The sequence below is a fragment of the Enoplosus armatus genome, chromosome 4 (assembly GCF_043641665.1).
Source record: "Enoplosus armatus isolate fEnoArm2 chromosome 4, fEnoArm2.hap1, whole genome shotgun sequence".
In the NCBI taxonomy this organism is placed as follows: domain Eukaryota; kingdom Metazoa; phylum Chordata; class Actinopteri; order Centrarchiformes; family Enoplosidae; genus Enoplosus; species Enoplosus armatus.
In genome coordinates this window covers 3,777,754-3,805,436 of record NC_092183.1, presented here as the reverse complement: position 1 = coordinate 3,805,436, position 27,683 = coordinate 3,777,754, and the positions used below count along the sequence as shown (strand labels likewise).

The 27,683-nt window shown below is 39.2% G+C and overlaps 1 protein-coding gene across 1 annotated transcript; it reads right to left on the bottom strand.

Moving 5' to 3' along the window:
* Positions 1–457: 457 nt before the first annotated feature.
* dmrt1 (doublesex and mab-3 related transcription factor 1) lies at positions 458–27,605 on the bottom strand. The gene is made up of 5 exons (XM_070905125.1): positions 27,387–27,605; positions 26,284–26,458; positions 23,172–23,329; positions 15,445–15,631; positions 458–600 (listed from the first exon to the last, which is right to left on the bottom strand). The coding sequence occupies exons 1-5, from the start codon at positions 27,603–27,605 to the stop codon at positions 458–460; spliced, it is 882 nt and encodes a 293-aa protein (XP_070761226.1).
* Between the last annotated feature and the right edge of the window lie 78 nt (positions 27,606–27,683).

The window sequence follows — 27,683 nt, the reverse complement described above, 5'->3', positions numbered from 1 at the left end:
CCGAAGAATCGTCCACTAATATCTAATGTCTAACTAATCGCCACTTAATGACCACTCGTCAAATTCTCTGTAAGCTAGAAAGATTTTGATATCATTATTGTGCACGTTGCGTCTTGTAGATAATAAAAAACAACTTTGCATCAACAGCTTTACAAATACACAACAAGTCAAGTCTAGTTTGAAGGATCTGCTCCAATCTGGATTACTGATAATCAAGGGACTTAATTAACTTCAACTAATTTTAGAAATATTTGCATGTTGTTATTTGTGAACCTTTCCAAGCATTTTTCTCTGCTGGTGAACTTCCTTCAACAAAAGATTTAACAGCTTTGAGGCTAGAAATGAACTAAAAATACGTAAACGACCCGTATTCTCAATTACAGTGTGGAAACCTGCAGCAACAGTGAACCATGAAACTGTTGTTGTTTTTGTCGCGTAGTGTTATCCTTAGCTTCTTTTATTTGTTGGCGTCACCGTCGATGATGGAGTCGACGGTGACGGCCTCGCACTCAGCACTGACGTCAGAGTTAACCAGGGAGCTGATGGACCTGCAGGTCATGGCGGAGCTGTGACCGGAGGTGATGCTGCCGGATGAGAAGGCTGCAGAGACGAGACAGAGAGGCCTGATCAGAGATCTGCTGAGGAGCCCAGCGGATACACTTCATTATCGTCTAATCTCAACTTTCTGAAACAATCTGACAGTCTCGGCCAGTTGGACGGCCGTGTGGAGGAGCTTCTCTTTCAGGTTCTGTTTTTTCATTCAGACTTTAATATCTCAAAAACTATTGAATGTGTTGCCGTAAGATTTTGTACAGACATTCATGTTCCCTAGGTAATGACTCCTACTGACTTTGGTGTCCCTCTGACATTTCCTGTAGCGCCACCAGCAGGTCAAAGTTTCCACAACGTCTACATTTTGTAGTTCCCACACGATTTATCCCTTTTCTCTAGCGCCATCATCAGGTCAAACCTCTGATTTGTCCAGTACTTTGTTTTTATTACCAAATACCTGCAAAACCATTGCTCTGGGACACGTCTGTAATCCATCACCATCACACATGATTGATGTCCATTAACCGTCTACCAAGGGTGTAACGGTAAGTGTATTTGTCCCGAACCACTCGGTGCAGGACGTTTGGTTCGTTATATTTGAGTGCCTGTACTGTTACGGTAAGAATCATAGCCAATGAGCCACTGTTGAGTGTTTACATGTTTCAAATTAAACTACAAACTACTACTTTTCTTGTTTTCCTAGCTGTCCCAAAGAAACGGTAACACGCAGATAGCGGAAGGGGAGGAGAATCATCCCAACAGCCTACATCCGGTGAGTCAGACTACCACACAGGCAACCTGCAAATGTAACTTTACTGCATTTTCTATGTGGGGATGCATGCTTTTATTTTGGCAGCATGACAGTGACACTACTATTTATTACATTTGAAGCAAACTTTAATCATAGTTTATGTGCAATGTTAAAATTAAGCCAGTTTCTTCTCAATTTGAACTGTACAAACACGATAAAACTACTCTGTGATAAATCAGGAACCTCTGGGTCGTCTTTTACATATTGAGGAACATCTGCTCATCATGTGTCCGTCACGTTCTCATAAAACCCTTCAGTATCTCCACAAACTGGGCCATCACAAAGTACTTTTATTGCGTTCGTACATTTCAAATTGAGAGAAAACTTAATTTTAACATTGCACATAAACGTCTGATTAAAGTTTGCTTCAAATGGAAAAGATAGTAGTGCCGCTATCATGCTACCAAAATCAAAGCATGTCTCCCCACACTATTATGGTAAAAAAAGAATTAAAACATAATTATTGAGGAAACAAACATAATTAAAAGCATTAAATTGCTGCCCCACAATGTAAAGCATGTTTATGTATTTGAAAAATAAACAAACCTGAATCTTTCACTTCTCTTTCAGATATTGAGCTACAAATCTCTTTTCTTGGATACTCCTCAAAGTCATTAATATGATAAATTCATATTGCCTCGTGTAGGTAGGCAGCACAGCAGCACACATAAAATAAAAAATGTCTACGTAGTGTAAGGCGAGTAAATAAAAAGGAGAACAGAAATACTATAGTGAGACATCGCACCATCAGCACTGCAGAACAAATGGTCCTCTGCGTTCGAGCTGTATTCGCCTGATATAAATATGACTGTACAGTAAAATGATTCTTAGCAAAGCTCAGGATTTATAGCAAATTGAATCAGTCAGCAAAAAAAAGGGGGAAGACACTGAACACAAAACAAAAGCATCAGATGTTTTACAGTTAACATGAGAGCGGTGTGCACCCAGCCGGTTTAACACGGCTACTGCACACACTAATAACACTGAGGCCAGGAGACGTCAAATGTTACTGTAATGTTTAATAATAATAATATTAATAACCATTGAGGACCTTCATCACCTTGCTTTCATTCTTTTGTCCTCATTTATAACCTCTATAAAGACTTTATCTGTGAAGATTCATAACATTTACTTTGAAGGACTATAGGAGAATCAATAGGCTGACAACTGTTTGACAACAATTAATGAGATACATATAAACATATAAACTAGGTTAACGGTCAGTCGCTCATATCTTAAGTTAAGTTAGTTAAATATACAGTATGTACAATATCAAATCTCAAGTGCAGGTAAGTGTATATGGTTAAATCAAAATGTTCAGTGATTGTGTCCAAGATGCTGCAGGTAACGTCCCGTAAAATCAGAGAGAGTCACATGGTGCTCTACTTTGGCTTCGATTTCTCAATCAATCAGAAAATAGTGAAAAATACTCATCACTGTTTCCTAAAGCCAAAAAAACTAAAAGGTTTTCTGCAGCAAATCTGAATCTAATAATTGTTTAGTAATTGTGCTTGAAAAATGATAGCAGCCACAGAAAAACTTTTTTAGATTAGATTTAGTCTAAAACTGGCAAAAATGATCTAAATCAGGAACTATCTGATCATAAGATTACGACTATAACAACACATTTGATAATAGCTTTCTATACCTGACAGATTTTGACTTACTGTGCTACAAACAAATTGTGGTCAGTACCCAAAAAGCTATTAAAGTAGTAACCCTTTAAAGAAAAATGTCAAAAAATCAACTGATCTCAGCTTCGTCAACTTGAATATTTGCTGTTTTCTCTGTTTCATATCCATGTAAATTGAATCTCTTTGGGTTTTGAACAAAACAAGACGTCACCTCTGGCTTTGAGAAATTGTAGTGGACATTTTTTCATTGTTAAGACCAAATGATTTGCCAATTAATCAAGAAAATTATCTGCATATTAATGGATCTTGAAAACAATCAGTAGTTGCAGCCCTAATCATTAGAGAGATGAATGCACTGGTTGTAAAAAACGAGAGCTAACCACTGAAAGAAATGTAGAAAACAACTCAGGAAGCCGTTGTATAAAGGGGCATTATCTCACACAAGATGATAAAACAGTCAATCATTTTCTGTTTTTTTTTTTAACATATTTGTCAATCACTATTGTCACATGATACCAAAAAATGTTTAAATGTGCTCCAGTTGAGGACAAGTACCTTCACAGCCTAAAATATTCAAATGTACCCGCATTTTTCATTTTCTTACTTTCACTAATATATATACACTAAGAATTATTAACATTAACAAGAGCTGATGTCCAGTGTTTCCCAGAATCCTCTCCTGCTTCCTCATCCCTCACCCTCCACCATCTCTCTCCTCCTCAGCGGTGGTGGGAGGGGGAGAAGAAAAAAAAAAGAAAAAGAAGAGGAGTAATTTCTCTCCTCATTAACTTCCTGATTGGTTTCGGACTCCAATTTTTGCCCGTCTGCAGTTTGTCACCAATTCCAAACTGGCAGCCCAATCGTTAATACTAATGTTTGTGTAGCTAAGTGCACCCTGCTGGTTTTTTCAGCGGTCTACTTGTACAGCAATAACAGCATGTGGGTGGGGGAGAGCGGCTGTGAATTAGCTCGTTCACTGTTAATTCTCTGCCTGTTCATCAGCAGGAAATCTATGATGTAATTAAAGGCTGAAAGCAACTGGACGTGTTAGTTTCACTGGAGATGTTAAATCAGCTGCTGTACACGTGTTCTCTGCTGCATCCGACTGTCCTCTGCTCTCCGCTTTAATACAGATTAATGTTGCTGAAACGCCACAGAGCCTTGTTCTCAATTAGCCAGCGAGCACCTGTTAATGACGCTAAAGGCTGCAACTAATTACAACAATTAACACATTATTTTCATTGTCAATTACATTTTCTTTTATTTGTTTGATTCATCGATTAAGTGTTTGGTCTAAAAAAAAAAAAATGTCCAAAAAACTAGGCTCGTTGCAAAGCGCAGTTTCGTCAGAAGTTTGCGGTACAGGCTACGCTTTACGCATCGCTGTAATCCGCAAGTTAACAGAGCAGAAGAAGCAGAGGTTAGAGAAGAAGTAGACGGACCTCATCTATGAGATAAAAATGGAGGGAGGTCCTCAGGAATTAGTTCCTATTGGGAAAGTTTTAATGTCAGCTAGCATTGGCCACGTTTCACGCTGTCTGGACATCAGACGTTCTTCATATCCCATTTAGTGCGTCAACTCTTTTTCGACAGAGGCAAAAACCACCTCAAGCGAGCGTGAAAACCTTAATTGCGCAATTGCACCTCCACCATGAAAAGAGAAGCTTGTATTAAAGGTTAAGTCTATTTGAGGTTCTGGCTCATATATATATATATAAATAACAGTTTGTAACAACACAGAGACTATAAATGCTGGTGAGAGTTTATTCTCCTGAATGAACTTTTGCCCTTTTCCCAGTCACTCAGCACCCTATATAAGATTTCCAAACTATTAAACAGTCTTTGTGTGGAATAACAAAAGGAAGCTTTCTTTTTTAACCTCCCACTTGTCCTGTTAGAGGAGGGAGAGAGGGAGGGAATGAAGGTGCAATCATTTCTGCGGCTGCCAAAGAGGGGAACAAAAGCCCAGATGTGAGAGGAGATGGTAATTCGGTCTGATGCAGCCGGGATAAGCTCCCTCTGTGGGTTTCATACTCGACACTCATCCACCGTACACAAGGGTCATAGGGGTAGATAACACTTAAGTAAACACTCACGCGCACACACAGGCCTGCACACACACACGATTCGACAATAAACTGTAGAGATGTGAGCAAGCTACAGCAATGCAAACTGCGGATGTACTAATTTCCCAATAACATAAAATTAAGATGACAACTTGCACTGGTAATCGTTTTAATGGTATGACTCATTAACCCAAGATATTTTATTACTCTAATGGCTTTTCAGTTTACTTGTCAAAATTCAAAACATGTCAATCATTCACAAAAGTTAAAAAAAAAATGTAGCCACGACATGTTATCATTTCATTATTCATTAATCAATCAAACTATAAAATGTCAGAAAATACATTTGAAAAAATTCCCGAAAGTGACATATTGAAATGTCTTGTTTTGTCTAAAACCTAAAGATATTCCATTTATAATGATATGATATCTACACGTTTTAGAAGCTGGAATTATCAAATGTTGTGATGACAAACGACAATAAATAAAATTACTGATTCATTATAAAAACAGTAATCGATTAATGGACCCATCGTGTCAGCTCTAGCTCATTTATTCTGAATATACTACATGGTATATGGACACCCATACAAGTACACCCGTACTTGGCTGTTTTCATTATTTGGGCCTTTTAGTTCCAAGTAATAGAAATCTCAACGCCTATATTTTATAGTAATATCATAATTACTCAGTTTAAGGAAACAGTATATTAATAATACGACATTAATGAGAAATATGTTGACACACTTGCTGTACAGCCGGCTGCAAGTTGTTATTGTAGTTAAACCACATTAATGTGGCACTGAGTGTGAAGGTTTGACAAAATGGTCTGAACTTAAGGTCCGTTTGCTAGCCTTTTCCAGAACTTTCAACCGTGTCTCACCGTCTTCTTCTCAGTGTGACAATATCCAATGCACAACCTGCAAGTTACCAAAAAAAAAACTGTCTGAATTTGTCAGTGTTGTCCAGGGACAAGAGCACTTAGTGGAGGCCATCATCAAGGGAACACAAATGTAATCTTGAGAGTGAGGAGTTGCCTGTCACATGACAAGGTTGACCCGGGATTAAATGGCTGCCATTAAAATGATGCGAGCTGTGTCTAAAAAAAAAAAAAAAAAAAAAAAAACGTCCCTGGCCAGTTTGAAAGGGTCCCATTGGTGTCCCTCTGAGGCAGACCCTTGTAGAGGGACCCCCCCTCTCTAGAAACGATATGGGCGTCTGTCTCCTCATCATCAGGCCGGGCAGAAGGACTTAATGGCCCAGAAAACTCAGTCAAAGAGCAGACAGGCTTTAAATACTGAGCACTGAACGGTGGAGGCTCATGCCACTCAGCTGATGTTCACACTGCAGACCTTCACCCTCAGTTTCAAATCACTGCTCACGTCGACTCCTAATTCTGAAAGTCTCTCATGATCTAACTGACGTCTGATAACAATATGAAGATTAGGATTCATCCTCTTGGTACCACGAATGTCTGTACAGAATTTCACGGTAATCCATCAAATACTTGATGAGATATTTCAGTCTGGACCAAAGCGGTGGACCAGCACAGTTAAACACGTAATTTATGCTGAATTTTGTTGCAAGATGGTATATAAAGATAATCATAATCATAATGTTTGATAACTTCACAACATCTGATCTGGGTCACCTCAAGGGAACGGGTATTTTCAGTTGCTGTGTGAAGGTAAGCAGTCACTTCTTTTAACTTCTAGACAAAAGTCTCATTTGGTTCACTGAGGTTTTACTAAAAACCAACCGAATACATTTTTCACTAAAGAGTTAAGGCTTCTGAAATATTGCTGTTGCTGGTAAAGTGAACGCCACAAGTGCCGACACTGAACTGTGACCGCTGCTCTTACAGTGAGCCTGGTAGTGACGCCTGAGCTACAGCTAATTTCAAGCCACATCAAACACCTTAATCACAGAAGTAAATAAAGAGTCAAATAATCGCTTTTGCATTATCGTGGATAAGGACTGTTCCTTTTATTGTGTGTGCAGTTAAATCTTCCACATATTTCTCATTCTCATCTACCAAATGAAGAGCTGTTGAGACAATTGTTCAAAGGGATGCAGTCTCTTATGCAGCCATTACAGGGGGTCAGAAAACACTTAAATGCTCATTATTGGTTTGCTGTGGAGCTGAAGGGCCGATGCAGGCTGACAGAAGGCATCAGTGTCGGGGTCAAAGGCTAATTAAGCAGAGAGGAACCTTTGCTCCTGCTTTGTTAACCAATCTGTCCCCGGTGAAGATGACTGCCGGAGAGGCGTGACACGGCCCTCGTCCCTATGCTAAATCTCCATTTCGGCTACTGTGCCCCATCAACTCACAAAATGGCCTGTCAGTCTATCGTTGGGCTTTTTGACGTGATCCGTCGAAAAGTTATGGATATGCAATAATGAGCTGAGGCGGCCGATCAATATTTGCGGGACTTTTCTATCATTACGTTTTAAACAAGAGATTCATTGTGAGTCGACAGGGTAAGAAAAATGCCAAAGTAAAGGACACAGGAAGAGTGAAATATATTGCTATGGAAAGAAGGACGGCTCTCGCGGGTGCTAAAGCTGCCGTATGTGTTTATCCAAGTCGTTCAGCTGTTTCAGAGAGCTGCCAAGGCAACGTCATTTATCAATCCAACGCCCAGCAGCCGCCGCTGCTCAAAACAACACAAGGAAAGTGACTACAAGAGCATGATTAGGTAAGGAAATCAGGAAAATCCACTTTACATATGTGTAGAGACCTGAGCATGTTAGATCCTGTGTATAAAGTATTTCTTATGCAGATTACATTTAGACACACACTCTACGCAGTAAACTTGCTGATACTATGATTAACTGTTTTCAAATGTTAGAACACAACTGCTGTATTAGTTTGGTCTAAATGGAAGAAGGTTAAAATAAAAATGTTGAACATTTATACAATTTTCTTTGTTTACGTGCAGGCTTCACTTTTTGTGGGGAAGTCAGGAAAGAAAAACGTGAATTTAAATGTGCAAATAACATATTACAGTGAAATTAGCTCGTATTTCCCATAATAGTGGTTAGGAATTAGAAATGCTGTTATCGCTCTGTTATTAATGCACCTTAATTAAAAAGAGAACTGTATTTTACTACCTTTTCTTTAATATTAATTTCAGCATCTTTTTATGAAAATATCATAAATACACATCACCACCTGTAAATCACAATACATATCCAATTATTCTTTCTCCCAAAAATATGAAGTGTAGCTTCCAGCCCTCAGTAGAGTCTGCAGATCTTGACTGTAGCCCCAAATGGCTCAAGCAATTACATGCTCAGGTCAACCTGTATGAAGCCTGAGAGGCAAAACCCAGGGCAGGAAAAAAAAAGTCTACATATATATTTATAGTATTATAGATTATCGTGTCTGGACAGTAAGAAGACACTGTTTAGAGATTTAAGCCATTAAATATACAAAGTTCTGAAGATGTATAATAACTTTAGAAATAACGTACTTCACTCCGCACATGCTGCATTTACAGAAATAGAAGAAAATAGAAAATAACACGCCAATTTTGATGACTATACATTGCTGCACAGGCATTAGATAAAACAGTCAAGTCCCTCAAAGATGGACAGTGTGAGAGTGTGTGTTAGTGTGTGAGAGAGAAATAGAGAGTGAGGGGAAGAGGACATAAACTACACAGCCCTGGCCATTTAATGTCTCCACAGCCCCAGGCCTGTGTTAATGGTGGTGTTGTACAACACATTACAACAGTGCTTGTGCCCCGAGCAGACAATTACACTGGTATTTAGTCCATCCACAGCCCCAGAGGCTATCAGGGCACTTAGCAGCACAGCAGGGTGGGGAAGACAATCTGACAGGCCACACAGGACTCTTCCACTGTAACCAACAGCCAGGAGAGACCCTCCATCAGCCACACATTCAATGAGGCCCCCCGGGGGTCTCACGGGGCCCCCGACAGGATCACTTGCTCTGCTGCCGGCTCTTACTTACAGATTGAATCAAGTCATTAGCTCAACCAAAACGCATGAATCTTCTGAATAACTGCAAGGAAGTTTAGATTTTTCTTTTCTAGGGTTTATCAGCCTGCCAGCGTTTAGAAGGTAGAGACATCCTTCCTTTCCTCCTCTTAAATGATGTAAAGCAGTAAAAAAAACTTGAACTGTGCAAGGTGGATTGCTGGTGCATTGACTTTTTCCAGCAGGTACATTTGTCATGGATACACAGTGAGAAAAATCACTGATTAAATTAAATATGAAAGGTATTATAAACCTCTAATGTAAGCGGGAGGTCCTGTGTGTTTCTGGACCACGTACATTTTGTCTGTTTCCTGTCCAACATCAACACTGAGCATAAATTTCATTCAATCTGTCAACTGTCAGACAATCCCAGTGAACGTAGGTTTATGTTAAAACCTGCATAAAGTTGGCTGAAAAGTTGCTTTTTATATATATTTATATATATATATATATATATATATATATATATATATATATATATATATATATACACCTATTTATTTTCTTCACCTTTATTTGTTCAGGTTTATTTACTTAGCTGCTGTACAATGAAAAACTCTGATTCTGACATATAATCATTGTTTCAACAGCATTAATGTTTAAATCTGAACTACATGTTGAAGTTATACTGAAACAAATATTAAATCAAACAACTTTCATTCTTCAACCGATTTTATCCGCTTTAAACCCATCAAAACTAATATTTAATGGGATGCTTTAGGTACTACAACTTAATGACATGATCAGTAAAACGTGTTACAGTATTAATTGTTAACATTACGCCACAATCCAGACCGACAGTCTTCTTCTAGCCTTTTCTCAGGTAGTGAAACAGCAGAGTACATGCGGAGGTGAGTGATGTTCTCAGCATGTCAGTGACCAAGGAAATGAACTCTTGCTGCTACATGACATGAAACAGCACTTCCTTTGAAAAGGTCACCTCTTGGGTTAGAAGTACCGATTCGTTTCGGGTTTAATAAATCCAAAAGAGTGAGAGGCCTCTTTGACATCTCCAGAATGAGTGTGTGCGCGAGTACATGTGCAGTGTGTGTGTTTGAAGGGACTTCCTTGACTGTTTATGTGTGTGTGAGAGAGTGCGTGGGTGTGAACAAGTGCAAGTTCAAAGTAATCTGATCTGAAAGCAGGTACGAAACAAAGAAACTTACTGACGCCAATCTCTCTATCGTTTTTTTTCTTTTTCAGAAGAGGCGGAGAACCTGAAACGACAGACTTTATACGCAGTAACTCACTTTGGTGTACAGTACAGTATAGATTGAAGCAGGAAAAATCAATAGAATATCATCTAGAAAGATAGTAATGGATTTCTAACTTAATGGGCTCACGCAGGTCTATCGATTAGCAGGATTAACATCTGCAATACCTCAACAATCTGATTTGCATTTAAATTACTGTACGCTCCGTGCTGACACCAATATAACAAAACAGACAAACGTATAGCCAGCACAGCGGCGCTCGACTCTGAAGTCTGACGTCAGTATAAATCAAAAAGAAAAAAAGAAGTAGTAAGAAGTATGTGAAAGGAAAGTTTCTGTGCTGTCAGCTTGCAAACTTTGAGCAGTTTTGAATTTTTGAAAAGAAGTCCAGACAAGGACAAAAAAGAAAGAACATAAACGGCGGCTTGACGCTGTCTCCTGTGAGACTGAAACAGCCATAACTCTTTCGGGGCAGCTCATCTGAGCCTCCCCGGTTAGATCCTGGTGAGGAAGTGGGGCGGGTGTTTGTGGAGAAACAGTGTGAGTGTGTGTGTCTCTGATATAAGAGGAGGGGGTGGAGGGGGAGGGGCAGTGTGAGGTGAGATGTTGGGAGGGCAGCGAGGTGGGGTGGGAGTTTGATGGACTGCGCTGTCACCTCCCGCTCGGCGATTTACGGCGGCGGGGCTGCTGACGAGCGCGGGGCAGTAAACAGGCCGGCCGGGGGCGTATTTCACAGAGAGCTGGCTTTTATGAAGAACACCAGGACGGCTCTACCCACAGCTCCGCCCGGCCCGCCGTGACGGATGGAGAAAGACGCATGACAAGCTTCATCATTGTTTGTAAATCTTAACTGTTCCCGCTCACTAACTCCAGAAGGCAATTTTGCGGAGACAGCGGGGCCTGCGGAGGGGGAGGGCGGAGAGGGGGTGAGGAAGAGGAGGCAAGGAGGGGAGGGGAGGGGAAAGGACAGCGTGGCACTCCTGAAGGTTATTTGGATCTCTGTATTTGGCCAACTGATTAGCCCTATCCTGGGAGGGAGATAAATCTGACGGGGCGCTGTTTGGCAGCCAGGTAGAAGGGGAGGGCAGGTAGGCTCAGAGCTCGCAGCTACTTCGTCCTCATGGACTGATCCCGAGGGACGAAACATGTTCGGTCAGAGCGAAACAATTCAAGGATTATGTGGCTGAATTTTAATATCCTGAAGCAAATGTTAACTTAAATCAACAACCAGGATGATATTCTGTATATTAGCTTACCTTCCTTACTTAAGCTGTTTTGGTGGTGTTGGAAATTTGGCTTTTCAATATCAATGAATCTGCCCATTATTCTGTGGGTTAATTGATTAGCCATTTAGTCTTTAAATAGTGAGAAAATCCACTGCAATTTCCCAGAACCCAAGGTGACATTTTCAAATCACTTGTTTTATCCAACAAACAGTCCAAAATAGATAAGTCAATTCATCGATTAGTCAATCAACAGACAATTTATCTGCAACAATTTTGATAATTGATTAATCGTTAAAGTCTAAGTCTTCTTTGATAGTTAATTGAATATTTTTGGGGTATTGGACTGCAAGTCATTTAAAGACATTTTCATCATTTTTTTCACACTTCGTAGACTAAACATTTAATCATGGAAATAATCTTTAGCTGCAGCGACAGTCCAAAGCCATTTATCTGTAAAATCAGAAAAGCTAGAACCAGAGGATGATTTGATAATTATGTGTAAAAATAAGTCAGACAGATTAATTTTCTGTTGCTTGATTATTCAATGAATTACTAAACTAATCGTTTCAGCTCCAATTGGAAACAAAACTTCACGTCACTCTGGATAAGAGCAGCTAACAGCGATGTGAAATACAATAATTCGGACTATTAAAAAAAAAACAAGTAGAAAAGCTACAGCACCTTTTGAAATAGAAACAGAAACAACTTTACAGCCACATTAGAGAAGATAAAAAGTTCATTATGTGATGCTCACAGGAACAACATGCTTACAACCCCGCAGAGTGATTCACGCTCAGCAGATAAGATATGAATTAGCCTTGGAACAACATCAAGGACACGGTCCAAGACAGACGAGGGAAAGGACAAAAATCACACACACAACATCTTGGACACAGAGGCTCTTAAAGAAAGCCTCCTCTGCAGTAACAGGGTTCATCTTCAGGTGGTGGAAGCCTGCTGTTTAGACACCACCCACACCCACACACAGTGGTTGTACCAAGTGGGCACCACAAGTTCAGACTGACTCTTTGACAATACAAAACTTCCTCTCTCAGCTCTGTATAACAAGAGAAAAACAGGCCACGCCATCCAGTAACAGAACCTACTACTGATCCCTGCATCACATTAATATAAGACACAGTACAGCAGAAGAAGAGCAAAGACAACCCCCTAAGATTTGATGTAGGTGAAACAAAACAGAATTGGAAAGAAAAAAGTTTCTTTTCTCTACTGTGTCTTAAATCTTTTCCTTTTTCTAGTGAAATACAGGATAGATTTATTCCTCATTGCCTTAAAAATATTCCAGATATGTTAGTTGGCATTTGCCCGAATCCATACATGTTGGGTAAACACCAGGCAAAGTTTAATACAGTTAAGTTTACACAGGTTGTATTATTCAAAACTAACGTTACACAGATTTTAATCCTCAGTGTCTGTATATTGTAATAGATGCAAAATCAAAGAAGAAATCTTTGGAGGTGTCCAGTGTTTGTGATTCATTTTGATCAATATCTCTTACCTGTTTTACAATATATATATAAAAGAGGAATACTTCCCCACAGAGATATGGTCAATTTCAGATTTTATCACCGTCCTGTCACATCCAATCAGCCTTGATAATGAGAACAATACTCGAAAAGATAGACACATCACTCTCTGATGAAGAAATACAGAAAAATATCCAACCTGTGACGAGGCGTTGTGAGTAGATGTCGCTTCCTTTTAAAAAGGGATCACAAGCCAGAAAAACAGGTTGAAAACCACAGATTTTGTAGGTTTGTTTCTGTGGTGTTGGAGCTGACACCAAATGTGGGACCACCCGCTGAGAGAGTTGTTATCTTGTCATGGAGCATGGCGATTCACGACAGGAGGCTGACATGGGACCCTCACAGGAAACGGACAGGTGAAAGTCATAAACAACTACGTATACGAGGGAAGATGCGGGGGTCTTTAGGTTTGTGATGCAGGTGGTGTCAACAGTCTGTTTCACTAAAAGAAGGATGTTGAACTAATGACGCTCTGCCCCTATGTCCTTTATAAATTAGTAATAATATACAATACCACTGTGGTATAACAATCAACTTCATCTTTTAATTCCTGAAAAGTCAATCAAGTTAAAGCAGTTGTGCTGGGTGGTAAGATCACTCATCAAACTGCTGTGTTTTGAGGAAAAAAGCAGCAGTGAACCATCATTAAAGATACAAGAAATTAGTTTTAATAAAGCTTTTAGGCTTCTTCAATTCCAAACAAAAGGAGACCTGTAATAAGTAACAAGAGCTGCCTTCTGTCAATCACAACCCACTCAAGACAAACCAGAGTAACATCAGTTGGTAAATTACAAGAAAAAATAAAGCTTGATTTTACACAATTAAGGCTTCACATAACTATATAATTATCCCTGCTCACCTGAATGAGTGACACGTATATTCATCTACAGCATTTATGAACAAGGGTTACAACAGTCCTTTGTATATACACAGAGACTCTATGTACAAGTGGAAATTAATTAGAGGACCACAAAAATCAGCTCAATTGTGGAATAGAAGAAAAACTGAAAACACACATATTACACTGCTGAAAGCTAAATACAGAAAGTGCCAATATTCATCATAAACTTCCATCTTACATAAATAGAGCACTAAAACAGCATCAATACAACAACCCCAGACAGTCCAAAGGTCAAAGAATTGCAGAGTAAGAGCTATTAAGTGTAATAAGTGACTTCCACCATGGCTGCACAGACAAAGAAAAGAGCGCCACCTACAGACTGATTTAACTTCATCAACAATCTCAGTGATGATCTGCAGCCTGTTTCATCAAATCGCCAACATGCAAGCTGCGATTTGCAACATTCGATAATTTCCTCTTGCGCTACGTTTCACTTATCAAAGCAAATTCCATGCAATACTTGCAACCCCACAGATGAGCACGCAAGATCCCTCTACAACTACATTTGTGACGATCATTTGTGGAGAGAGGATGTCACCATTTGCAAAACACACTTGACACAGGCCTCTTAATGCACCAAAGACTGAGAGAAAAGGTGGTTGCTGTTTGAAAAGTTATTTATCTTTCCTACAGCGAACTAAAACAACTCTCTCTCCCACTGCATCGTGCTGGAACCTCCCTCTTATCTCACTCTCATCATGCACTTACATGCAAAGTTCGACAAATACTTTCCTGAACATATTAAGCAATACACACACACACAATCTGATTTACCAACATTCACAGGTATAGAGAAAGGCAGAAAATCCAGGCAGCCACAGCTGAGATTCCCATCTGAGACTGGTGGCGTAGAGTGCCAGAAATCTACCGCTGCATTGTCAGAAATTACAGATGAGATCTACTTCATCTTTATACACGATGAAAAGAAACAGACCTGCATTGTCAGGTCTCTGACAGTTTTAAAATTGTTTACTTTTTCTGTGAATTACAGCCGAAAGATGCGTGTTTACACAATGTCCATGCATACTAATCAACACCAATAGACATACTAATAAACTAAAGATGTGTGTTTTTCCATTAAAGACTGTAAATGAGAACTGGTTGAGGCTGAGTAGCTGAGCATCATTTTATTGAACATTATGTCATCTTTTAAAAAGAAAAGACAACAGTAAGTTGTGAGTAAGAGTACGGAGATCTAACCTCCTTTGATTCATTCATGTAAAATGATGCAAAACATGAATTTAACTTGAGCCAGACCGACATACACAGTTCTGTATTTGAAGTAAAGTAAAAAGTAAGTATAGTAAAAGTAAAAAAGCTTCACTTTAGACTAATTTCATCTTATAAATTTTATGGCACTCTTGACTTGAGTGCAATCCTCCCTTGAATGTACTTAACCACACTGTTGATAAAGTCTGGGTAAAACTTTATGGGCCCTGAGAAGTGTGTGTGTGTGTGTGTAAGAGAGTGTTTTTGTGTGTCACTCACAGGCCGCTATGGTCTCAGAGCAGTTGTTGTTGTTGTTGTTGTTGTCCTCCAGGCTTAAGAGGGGCGGCATACAGGTGGCGGAGCCCAGGCCCTGAGTCAGGTAGGTGGCTGCTGGGTAGTAGGAATGCATGCGGGACTGAGGGGACATGTTGTGGCTCGACAGGCGGCCGTCGCCATGGGGCATCTGCTTCATACAAGAAAACACAACAACAGGCAAGTCTAATTGTCTTAATATGCTGTATTTCATAGACAACACCCTAAAATGACAAAACCTTCTTAAATCCACCACAGACTCCAGAGTTGTTTTTGATGATTCTGTGTTTGGGTATTTTATGACTGAAACGATTCTTTTCATAATCAACTAACTGAGGGTTTAAAATGTCAAAATTGTGAAATGCCATCATGATTTCCTAAAACTCAAGGTAACAACTTCAAATGTCTTGTTTTATGGGACCAACAATCCAAAAATATAGAGAAGAAAAAGCAGCAAATCTTTGCATTTGTGAAGCTGGAAGTAGAGAATTAAAAAAAAGACGTAAATGCCGATTCATTTTATAAAATAGAATATTTCATTCTCAGTCCGTGCTCGTTCACGCCAACATCCCTCTGTGTTTCATCATGTGTTGGTGGTGTGAGTCATACGGCCATGAGGTGATGCTCGTGGTCACAAGGAGCCACAAAAACAGTCCCAGCAGAGCAAAGAGATTCCCAACACTGGCATCATTTTCATTAATTAAAAATCAGCTATTGAAGCAATGTGCTTCTTCAAAGTCTGTGGTGGCTTTTTTTGGTGATGTAAGTTAGATGCCATTTCAGGGTGGACATCTGATCAAGGTGACGTTGGAGCAAAAGCGTTGCACATTCTGGCTCTAAAAAGGGTTTCGCTTCTCTATCTTTGTCCTTCCCTGTTTACAAAAGAAGCTACATTTTATTTCCTGCAGGAACAAACTCAAGGCGAAGTCATCAACAAAACAACAAGTTGTAACTGCTGCAGTGGGTCTCTGACTTCATGTGTTACCAAGGTTTTTTTTTATTGAAATACAGTTTATTTCTTCCTATTTTCTTCTATAAACAAACCACATTTAAACCCCAGTAGAGGGATTTAAACCTTTGTAATATTTGTCCTTTTATTTACACAACGTCCGTGCATACTAATCACCACCAGTAGATATACTAATGCATTCTCTGACCGTTTTTCCTTTTCTACATCTGAAATTTTCAAACACAATATAAACACCATTGTTCTATGATCCCATTCACGTATGTCTGACTGTCAGCCATCAGATACTCACAGGCAACACTTCAACAACCTAACCTGACGGGGAGAAATATAGCGATAAAATAATATATATACGACGGAGAATTAGTAGTGTTTGAATTCACGGGTCCGCGGCCGGTTCTAAAAATGGGCCGCAACACGCAGCGCTGGCTTTCTCCAGTCCTCTGAAAACTTTAAAACGAGCTGTCTACTCAGCAGCAAGGCCGCCTCATGGAGGGTTTTCAATTTCACTTTTATGGAATTTGATTTCTGTCAGCCTGTAATATGTCACCCGTATTGTCCACACCATCAATTCTCCGACAGCTTTATAAACTGTTATTTAAGCTACACTCAGCTCTTGTATTAGGCCGTGAAAAATACAATAGAGATTGGACTGGAGTCTTGAAAGTGCACTAAGCTTACGGTTTGCAGGACACATACAGAACCAAACAAAACTGTCTTAGTGAAAGTTGCTCACGAAAAGGCAAGTTCTGTCGTGTTTACAGAAAGAAAGGTTTACATCCAGCGGACACAGGCAGATCCACGCAGAGTAAACTAGCTTAAACGGTCAATGTGATGCCATATAAATAGTTTATAAACCTTTCTCAATGTATACTGAAGGGGTGAATACTATTTTAACTATGGTTTGTTAGCCGAGTAGGAATAATTGTAGAATTGGATTCAACTTTGGATTCAGTATGCCAAATAATGCACCAAATGGAAGTTGTTTGGAGACGTTCGTGTGGCTGTTTCTTATATTCTTGTGCTGATTTTTCTTTTCCTGTACAAACCCGCCTAATAACAGAAGTTGATCTTCTGTACCAATCACCTTGCTCAACACTCACGTCTGCACAACGTATTGTTAACTATAACTGTAACACCTAACCCTGTACTTAGATTTAGGTTTTAAGGTCATAGGGAATGCAAATAAGAAGACCCCCTCATATTATCCTCTACTTGGGTGGGTCGTGTTTTTTCCAGTAAATTATAGCAGCAATGAAGAAATAAAGTCAGGTAACATTATCTTTGGAAATAGCTCTAGAATGTGTCTATTAGCAGAAGCAGTTTAAAACAGCCTGGGGGTGCGTTCCATTCTCCTTTCTCTGTTCAAGCAGCCAAAGGCCAAACCAATAACCAGTTCCCTGGGAGAGTTCATCAGTTCAGCTACAATACTCTGTGAGACTTTAAACATAACACATTTTCAGTGCTTGAGCTCCAAAATAATGTTGGTTTCGTGTGCGCAGTTTTGTTGACATACTGCCTCTTGTTTTCTTCTAGATCACTTCCTGACCTTATACAATTGATTGAGTGCCTTAATTTTTACACCATGAACGGCCTATGAGCCACAGTTTAGTGGTTTTCAAAATAAACGAAAAGGAAATTCAATCTTGTGTTTTCCCCACTGTACCAAAATCATACTGAACAGTGACCCCACAACCAAGTTGAACCATAAATTGTGTGTACTGTTACACACCTAGTATCAACAGAGTTGGTGGTAAAGTGTGATTCATGCTCTTCCCTACAGTTATGGTTCACCCTCTTTCTACACTCATCTCATCGAGCCAGAAACAGCATCTTTAGTTTCTCCACGAAGATAAATCCAAAGAGGCGTTCAGCACAAGCAACACTCTGGCTGGAAGAATCATAGATGACCTGACGATAACTCTCCAGAGCTCGTTTCTAAAAGCATTTTCATGGTACTGAGCATTAATAAACAAATGCCAATTCACAATTTTGGCAGAGGCGATGGACAGAGTTTAAGTTGCGGGTTGCGGACAGAAAGTCATTGTTAGCTACATGACATTAACAACAATCTCGGTAAAGCCAGTAAGAATAACATGACACAACATTATGGACTAAGTTATAATAAAGATAGACATGTGCTGGCGTTTCCTTGAGGAGAATGCTGCCACACGTCCACAGTACTTCCTTTAAACTCATAAGCTAACTTGTTGACTCCTGGGGGGGCTTCCTTACCTCCCTGAGAGGGCCTGTCTTCTTATCTGGCACCATCTCCTGTCTGGAAGCTCTACACCACCCTCATATTATCATCATCCACCTGCATGACAGCCAAGCACCACTGAGTGCACAGGAGAGGAGAGGACGAGGTAGATGGCCTTACACTGATAAAGACCACAGTGTTTCCTTGTGGGTTTTGATTAAGTAGCGAGAAGAGCTCAAGACCTGTAGATCACTATATTATGATAGTCGCTGATATTGGATTAGCTTGAAGATTTAAAAGGCAATTGAAATGTATCACAACAATTTTAAAGAGGTTAGCAGGGGAAAATAAACTAAATCTTCTGCAAACCACCAAGTAATCTTCACCCGGCGTGGGTACTATTCACAGACAAAGAAGCAGTTCAGGCGGGTTTTGGAAATACATATACAAATATGCCCTTAAAAAAACTTTTTAAAAGAACATAAGGAAATCCAGCTGCCAATAAAACAGAAACCTGTGCTCCAGGAAATCCAACAATTACCTCCTTGAGGAGCTTCTACCCCTTTTTAAACAGAAAGCTCCTCCTACAGACAAACCAAAGTTAATTCATAATCAATTAAGACATTCAAATAACATTTATATGTAAAAACAATAAAAACTATTTCTAATCATTATTCCAGCTATTTATACAGAGAAATATTAACAACAAAGGTTGTTCACGGGCTCTTAAAAGAGTCTATTTCCTGAAACAAGGAAAAACTCCCCTCTGTCCTCTGCTCAACATGGTACAGTCTGAGCTCCCTCTACTATAAAGCCCATTGGATGCTCTCACTTCCTGTTTGGCAGATTGGCCCAATGAGCTAACATGGATGGGAGCTCATGCAACAAACATTTAGTAAGTTGAAGTTGAATATAATCAACAAATTAATTTAAATTGAATGTATTAATAAATTAATTGGGTGGTTATTTCATTAACAATGTGAATGATGACAGTATGCATACTGACATTACCCAAAATTACTTTTGCTACCAAGATAGCACACTTATACCCACAAGTGCTCCCTATGCTAACATAACTCAGCCACAGAGGCCTGGGCTACACTACTCAGCTACACAACTAGGACTACAGATCTATTGTGCCGGCAGGATGGATTAAATAATAGAACTGCAGAAAGTAGGTTGTGAGTTGCAAGAAGTCAGTGTAATGTTGTAGTGCAGTTTGGAATATTGTTTGGACCTAATGTTTTTATTTAATCATGTTAAGTTATTTTACTTGTATTAACTATTTGTATTGTGGCATTTAAGTCAAACGAACAAGCTAACTAACTAGCAATAAATTAGTCTAATAATTTGAATTTAATGTTGAGAATATGACAAAGATGGTGGTGTGTTTAACATTCACTTTATACTTCACTTTTATATAAATAAATATCCAGCGCTGAAACCACCATTCTGGAGCAAAACAACTAAAAATTAAATTTGTCTTCGTCATATAATTTTTAAAAAGATGTAAAGTACACATTCACCAGATTGCGTTGTGATGGAGAAAAGAGTGCCACCTTCAGAAACACAATGAACAGGAAGTCAGTGAGAAAAGACATCACAGTCCAACACTGTGATCTCTGAGAAGTGCAGAAAGACCACAGAGAGACGAGCGCTTCGCAGCAAATATGGAGACAAAATAAAAATTGAGTAACTCAAGGATAATCACTTCAGTTGGTGGGATGCTAAAAGTGGAGTAGTGCCCATTAAACTGTGGAGGTTTAGGACAGGTTAAGGAGACAGAGGAGACATTTTTATTATTTTTTACCAGCGGAGCCATGGTCATTATTCCAATTCAGGAAATAACATGCTAAGATTAAATGAAAGAAATATTCCACCACTTTTTGCGATTCTAACAATATATTTCTTGTTACAAATTGTGCAACGGTGTGTTTGTGGCACTGAAACTCATCTTCAAATAATCAATCAGCTCTTCATGCAAATACAAAATAAAAAAAAAAGGTGTCCCTGAATTTGAATAACCGCACGTAGCCCTCTCAACCTGACAACTTCACTGAAAATATCATAAATCACAGAGGAGGATGGCTAAATTATGCTAAAGAGCGCTAACTGATTAGCATTAATGTGCTCACTTTCTCCTTCGAGCGCTGAGGCATAGCGGTTTGTTCCTCTGCCGACAGACAATACCATTAACCTTTGCAATTCAGGCCCCGCTGTGCGCTGGCAGGTTAGCGGAGGCAGTGACCCCAAAACTAGATGTTGCTAGTGGGGCGGGGGGGTTGGGAGGGGGGGTGGAAAGGGGAGAGCAGGGGTGGACAAATGTTGTTCATAAAAAAAACAAACCACCTCATCTGAGATCACTGGAGAGTTATAGATCTAATTTGCTTCACGCACAAGCTCATCCCATTTGACACAATAGAGATACATTTAAGCATAAATCAGTGTGAATATACAGATGAGTGAATGAGGGACTGTGTGTGTGTGTGTGTGTTGATGGGATGTTCGGCACTGTCTCCCTCATGTGTCCTACGTTATAGCGTAAGTGCCAACATTAAAGCAGACACTCTCATCCGTCTCTAAGGAAAACAAAGAAATAAAAGTTTATATAAATCACAACCAGAAGCAAAGAAAATTAACTTCTAATGTCCACGAGGTTGCCTTCACATGCATCAGGATAAAATTAGCTTCCATTCAGGGTTTCAGTGCAAGGATGGGGCATGATATGTTTTTCATCACAAAGTAAGAAATACTAAGAAATATTTTAGATTCTGGGAACTTTTTTTTACTTGTGATACTTGTAAACGATTAATAAATTAAGAAAAAAACCAAAACATTACTTGATATAATATAAATAAATAATTGTTTCTTGCAACCCTAGCTGTGTTCAAATCTTCACTTGAAAGTTAACAACAGAAACAGACAGGAAACATGGGGGGAGAGTGAGGTTGGGGGGGGGGGGGGGGTCACATGCAACAAAGGTACCCAGCTGGAATCAAACCAGTGACGTTGCAGAAGTTTAGACGCGCTTAGACCACTAGGACGCAGTATTTTCACTTCAGCTTATGGCTAGATGTGTTTCAATGGTGAGAGTTAACTGGTATGCAGCATGAACAAGAAGTATTTGGATAAACTGCTGACTGGAACAGTTTGATGAGTCCTGATCATTTTATCAGGCACCTGTCAACCAATCAATACTTCTTAAGGCTGAAAAAACAGTCCCTAAAGATGTTTTTCTTTTCAACACAAACATTCATCTGTTCCAAAGGTATTCAAACTGATTTGTAATGATCGCCCGTGACAGACGATTTTTTAAACTAAAACTTGGAGCTACTTTCATCTCTTCCAGCTGTGCATCCACACAGATTACCTTTATATTACTGTGACCGTTTTGGGATCAGGTAGTAGAAAGTAAGGCTTGTTCATGCTGAGGTGACTCGTAGTTAAGCAGCTTATCTCTCGTTTCTGTGGCATGAAGCAGCTTAGATGTGAAGTCCAACGCACACACTTACACACACACGACACCAGTCCATGTACTGTACGCTCAATCCATCTCTTTTAGCAGACAGGCTTTTGGCTCTATTTTTCTCACTCTTGCATATGACTGTGACTGGTCCTAAACCTTTCAGTGTAAGAGTCCTCAGTTTAACACTATAATCAGTCTATATACCACTCTGAGACAGGAGAGATGATGTTAAACTAAAATTATTATATTATTATATATAATATATATAATAATTATTATTATTATAATATTGCAACGAGTATTTTAGTATAAAACTTTATTTTTTTCTTTTTACAATATTAGTGTTTCTTCAGTGCTCGCTGGTAAGCGTAGTTGAGTTTGGGTTCAAACTGGGTTGATATCTGCCTTTTACTAAATACTTACTAATCAAATTGTACTCTTTCATTAGAGATGGGAGGTTCCTTACTGAACACAGCTATGGAGAAAACAGGATGGAAAAGTTGCAGAAAAGCTGTATAAGCTTTCTATACATCTTAAGTTTTCACGTAAATCCTCAATAATATTTATATTTATTTAAATTATTATTATTTTAAATTCAGGACTGTATGCCGGTTTCAGAAGAGATTTATTTTCTCATACATACTTTAAATGAGTATGCTGAGAGCAATGGAAAAAAACTGTCAAATTCCTTGTATGTGTACGCATACTTGGCCAATAAAGCTGATTCTGACACTGAACTGTCTCTTGAAATGAAATGGAAAAATTTAAAATATTCTATGCATGTTAAACACAAAGTAACATACAGACAGGTCAAGTTTGAGGTAACAGGACAATATAAATGAGATTAAATAAATAAGATGAGGCAAACCAAGTAAAACACACATCGCATGTAACCAAGACGTGAGGACCAGCATTAACAACATACTTCAGACAAACATTAATTTGCTGTTAAGAGGAGGGGGGTGTTCACATGTACACTGCAGTGAGATCCCTACAATGAGCCCCTAAAAAGGCTCCAAACAGAGTTACTGATGAACAGCAGAGTGGGTGTTGTTAGTCACCTGGTATTGCTGGTAGTTGTACAGGTTGCTGTAGTAAGTGGGGTAGCGTGAAGGCTGGTAGAAGTTGTAATAGGAGGTTTCCAGCAGCAGGTCAGACGGCACCTCAGTATGAGCTCGGGCATCGGCCGAGGGGGTGAAGGATGACGCCGAGCGACTCCCTGGACAAACAGAGAGGAGACCACAAATAAGATCTGTTCAGAGGCTGAAGCATGATGTTTGTGGCTGGATTTCAGTACTTTCAGATCGTTACTACATTTGAAATATGGATTTATGCATTTGTGTACTAGTTTTAGCTGTTTTTTAACTTGAACTAAGTCAAGTTGCAACACTAACTGTTTTTATGAATTATGCATCTGACTGCAAGCTCAAGCAGGTGTTTTTTGTACTTTATTTATTTTAAAGATATAATATATATCTTTGCTGATGCTGAAAACCAATGAATCAACAAAGAAACGATGAGATCTATTCAACTTATACAGACCTGGGCGTGCAGTAGAGCTACTGATCGACCATTCAATAAGAAAAGACGATATGTTTCATGAACTTTACAAGATTTTTCTGGTCATTCCACCCTTAGCTCAAATTGCTATCAACAGCACCATCTGCAGGTGACGGGTGTTCCTGACATCAAATTAGCAGACCTGATGCAACACACCATCACAATACAGAAATGTGGGTTGCCCTGTCAGGACGAACATGACCATCAAATCATCAGTGCTCATTATCTGACGTTCTTTCCTTATCAACAAGGCCACATTCTTCTCAGGCAGACCCTGATCTTTTCGTCTCACACAATGAAGACACTGTGCACCACTGAAGACAAAGATAATGACTTTTTTTTTTTTTTTGTCCCTGTTCTAATTCTTGTCATCAGTGAATCACAGAGTGCTCAACTCCTTTTTCCACCTCAGCCTTTCCTCTCTGTTGCCAAGCCAGAGACCCAAAGTTCCCTCTCACATGAGCACAAAGCAGAATCAGAGCAAGACGTGAGCAGCCTTGACCACAGTCGTATTACAACTCCTAAATATTTGCTATCGGGCCGACAAGGAACACGGTATCTGTGTCTGCCTCCACACCTGCGCCAAGAAAGACATCTAGGGTGCCCTTTCATGCTGCTGTCACCAAATCAACTTTAATCTTCACTTATTTTCCCACAAAAATGTCTCTTATTGATGGTATCTACAGTGCCTATAAAAGTACTCTTGTCCTGTGGACTTTACCCATGTTTTATTGTTTTACAATATTGAAGGACAGTGGACTTAATTCAGTTCTTTAATGTCAAAGTAAAAATATAACACACAAAATAATTGATTGAACAGACACCACACCACTGTCACGTTTTCCTTGTAATTTTGTCTTTTATGGCTCTTGTATGGTTTCTAGTTTTACTTCTATTCTTATTTTAGTTTTATATACCTCTAATTATCTTACTTTATCTATTTATCTGTACTTATTTCTGGCCTTGTGCTGCTACAACAAACTGAATTTCCCCTCTGAGGATCAATAAAGGCTTATCTTAGAATGCAACAGCGTTTTAAAGATAAGCCGTACCCAGAAGCACGTCTTAAGTCAGCTGTTGACCAGGTTTTTCAAAGAGAGTGACCATATCCTGTGAATTATCTACAACTCATAAACACTGGTACCCCTTTGTTTCTGATGCTGTTTTGGACAGCATCTTTGAATATCCACCATTGTTTATTTACAAAATAGGCACCAATTTAAAGGACCGTCTAGTGAAAGCAGATGTATCTAGAAGGAATATTTGCTTCATTAAAGGAAGTTTTCCATGTGGATCCGGCACACAGGATGTCAACAGTGTATACTTAGATCCTGAAGAACCTCTTTTATAAAGAGACACTTAAAGACACTGCAATAACTGTTTGACTATATAGTTTCTATTTATAAGCAGAATGCATATTAACATCTGATATGTGAAGAAATACGGTGGATTAGTAAGTCTAATGGACAGTGCTCACATTTTTTGTGTTGAAGTAGTTTCCACTTTCTTCCAATGCTGGATGTTCATTGGTTGTTCTGTAAATAAAGTGACTTCTTGTCATTGAGGTTGACCCTCCTTTGTCATATGGCTGTCTAAATGTATACATTTCAAAGTGAAAATTAGGACTTATACTTAGGGCTGTAACTAATGATTATTTTCTCAATTAATCGATAATTAATTGATCTATAAAACGCCAGCTTATAGTGAAAAATATCCAGCAAGATTTTATTATCACACATGACAAGGCAAACCGTCACAACTGAGACTGTGGAAACAGGTTATGTTTGTCATTTAATGCCTTAAACGACTATCAAAACAATTGCTGATTATGTTCTGTCCATCTAATCAATTAATCAACAGATTGTTTAAGCTGTAATTGTTTTTAAAAATGTAATTTTTACCTCTACCAGCAAATGGTGTTTCCAACACATGTGGCTTCTATGATTTATTATTGTATATGTCTGTATTTATTTTTTTATTTATTTTCACTCTGGGGGCTGTTGTTGCTTGCCATGCCCTGTAATTAAAATATAGTTAAAAGAAATTACTATTTCTTGATAGTTTCGACTATGTGATATGTGATTATTCTTTAGAGCAGGTTAAATCTACTGATGAGACCAACACACAATTATAAGGAAACCATTAATATTTGCAATGACGGAGGCTTTTAGATCAAATCTGACTGAAGAGTTGATTGTGCATCTGTATAGGTTATGTACTGATGTCACTTTCACACGTGGTACCACCCTCCTCACCAGCATATGAGTGCTATGAGTAATACATTTCATTCAGAAAACATCACACACATCCATAGAAAGTATCACTTCATGTTGCTTCTCTTCCTTTTAGCCTTCAACAGTCTGTATCATTCTGTGAAAACTTCAGCCTGATTTATTTCTAAATCTGTCTCCTAAACTGCAAAACAGCTCTTTATCATTTCAGCTGTGTTTTCCATGTTGAATTTGTCACCATATACTTTTTCCATACTTGCTACAGCTGTTTGGGCAGAATGACTCACCTGTACAGCTGTATAATCAGGTGTCAGCTACATTAGCAGGGTGGCACATGAGAGGAGGGAGGGTGGTGAGTGAATGACGGTTGGCAACACCTCACCTTTGACAGCAGGAGAAGAAGTGGAGGTACTGGTAGGTGTCGGAGATCGTCCCTCCACAGAGAACAAGCAGTCTGCTCCAGCTTCACTCTTCACCATCACCTCAGGGCCGGACAGAGACAACGGACTAGAAATCCCAAGCTCCTCCTCCTGAGCCTGCTGCCGTCTCAGTGCGACCTGGAGGGGAGGAAAGGAAATATACACTATGGCTTATGAATAGGTTGGGTGTCTTGTCACAAGTTTTTTTAAATGTGTTATAATTCTTTATATTATTCATTGTTTGCAAAACAGAGCAGTGGATGCATTAAATGGTTATCACTTATGCCCACTTATGTTCATGTCATGCTCTTCCTGTGTCTACCAAATAAACACTGCAAATGAAAATGAATTCATTATATCTGTGAAAATAAAATATATTATGAGGGACAAAAGGTACAAGATACACCAATACAAGACATTGGGCTCTGGGAAATGAAATGAAAACAATCCACATAATCCAGCCCTAGTCCTATTTGTTTTTTATACTGATGTGACTGTACTGCTGTCAAATCTATCCATCTATCTATCTATCTATCGTTTTAAAATGTATAATTAATGTAACTAGTGTAACTAACCCATAACATAACCTACACACAAATGGCTGTTTTACAAACCCCTAAAATGTTACTTCAAGCTACAAAGTACAAAATAAATGACCACAAAATATGGAAAAAGGAGCTGTACCTGTACATTAATTTCTATTTATTAACTGTCTGCTGTCAGCAACAAGTGCAACAATATACTCATAAAACACACACACAGTTAATAAAGTTCTGTTAGCTAGCTGTGTTTAAATTAAGCTAGCTAGATTGATAGTTTAGGCTGCTTTGGTCGTTAAGTACACAAATGAAAATAAGGAAAAACTAAAGTAAACTTGTCAACAGCCGTTAAAAAAAGTATACAAACATACATTTAAATGTTTTTCTAAACAATTGAATGTTGTATTTCCTGTTTCACACGGCAGAAATAATGTATTTCCAGCCCCAAACCCTTGATGTTTAAGAGCCTTATTTTCAGCTCAACTCAAGTTAAGCTAGCCCTCGCTAACCGGTGAAATAACGGTTACCTGGGCCGCCATGACTCTCTGCCTCTCGGCTATCAGTTTACACTTGGAACACTGGCAGTCCCTCCAGTTGCAGAAGCGCTTGTGTCCCTTCAGGGGAGACACATAGCCGTGGTTCCTACAGCGGGAACACTTGGGCATCCTCGGGGGTTTCTGGCCTTTGGATGGGGACAGAGGTCCAGTGCACTCCAGTACTTGCTTGCTCTCCTTGTCCTTGCTCATGGCTACTGGATATTAAATCAGGCGCTACCTGCTTAGACCTGCCCAGGAACGACAGGGAAGTCCGGCTTTAGCTACTAT

Bases quoted from the DNA above. Each gene is read 5' to 3' on its own strand.
- dmrt1 (XM_070905125.1), bottom strand. From the start codon at position 27,605: ATGAGCAAGGACAAGGAGAGCAAGCAAGTACTGGAGTGCACTGGACCT. The intron at 23,330-26,283 runs GTGAGGTGTTGC...CTGTTTGTCCAG, and splicing joins TTCTTCTCCTGCTGTCAAAG to GGAGTCGCTCGGCGTCATCC. The intron at 601-15,444 runs GTGAGTGACACA...TCGTCTCTGCAG, and splicing joins CTCTGAGACCATAGCGGCCT to CCTTCTCATCCGGCAGCATC.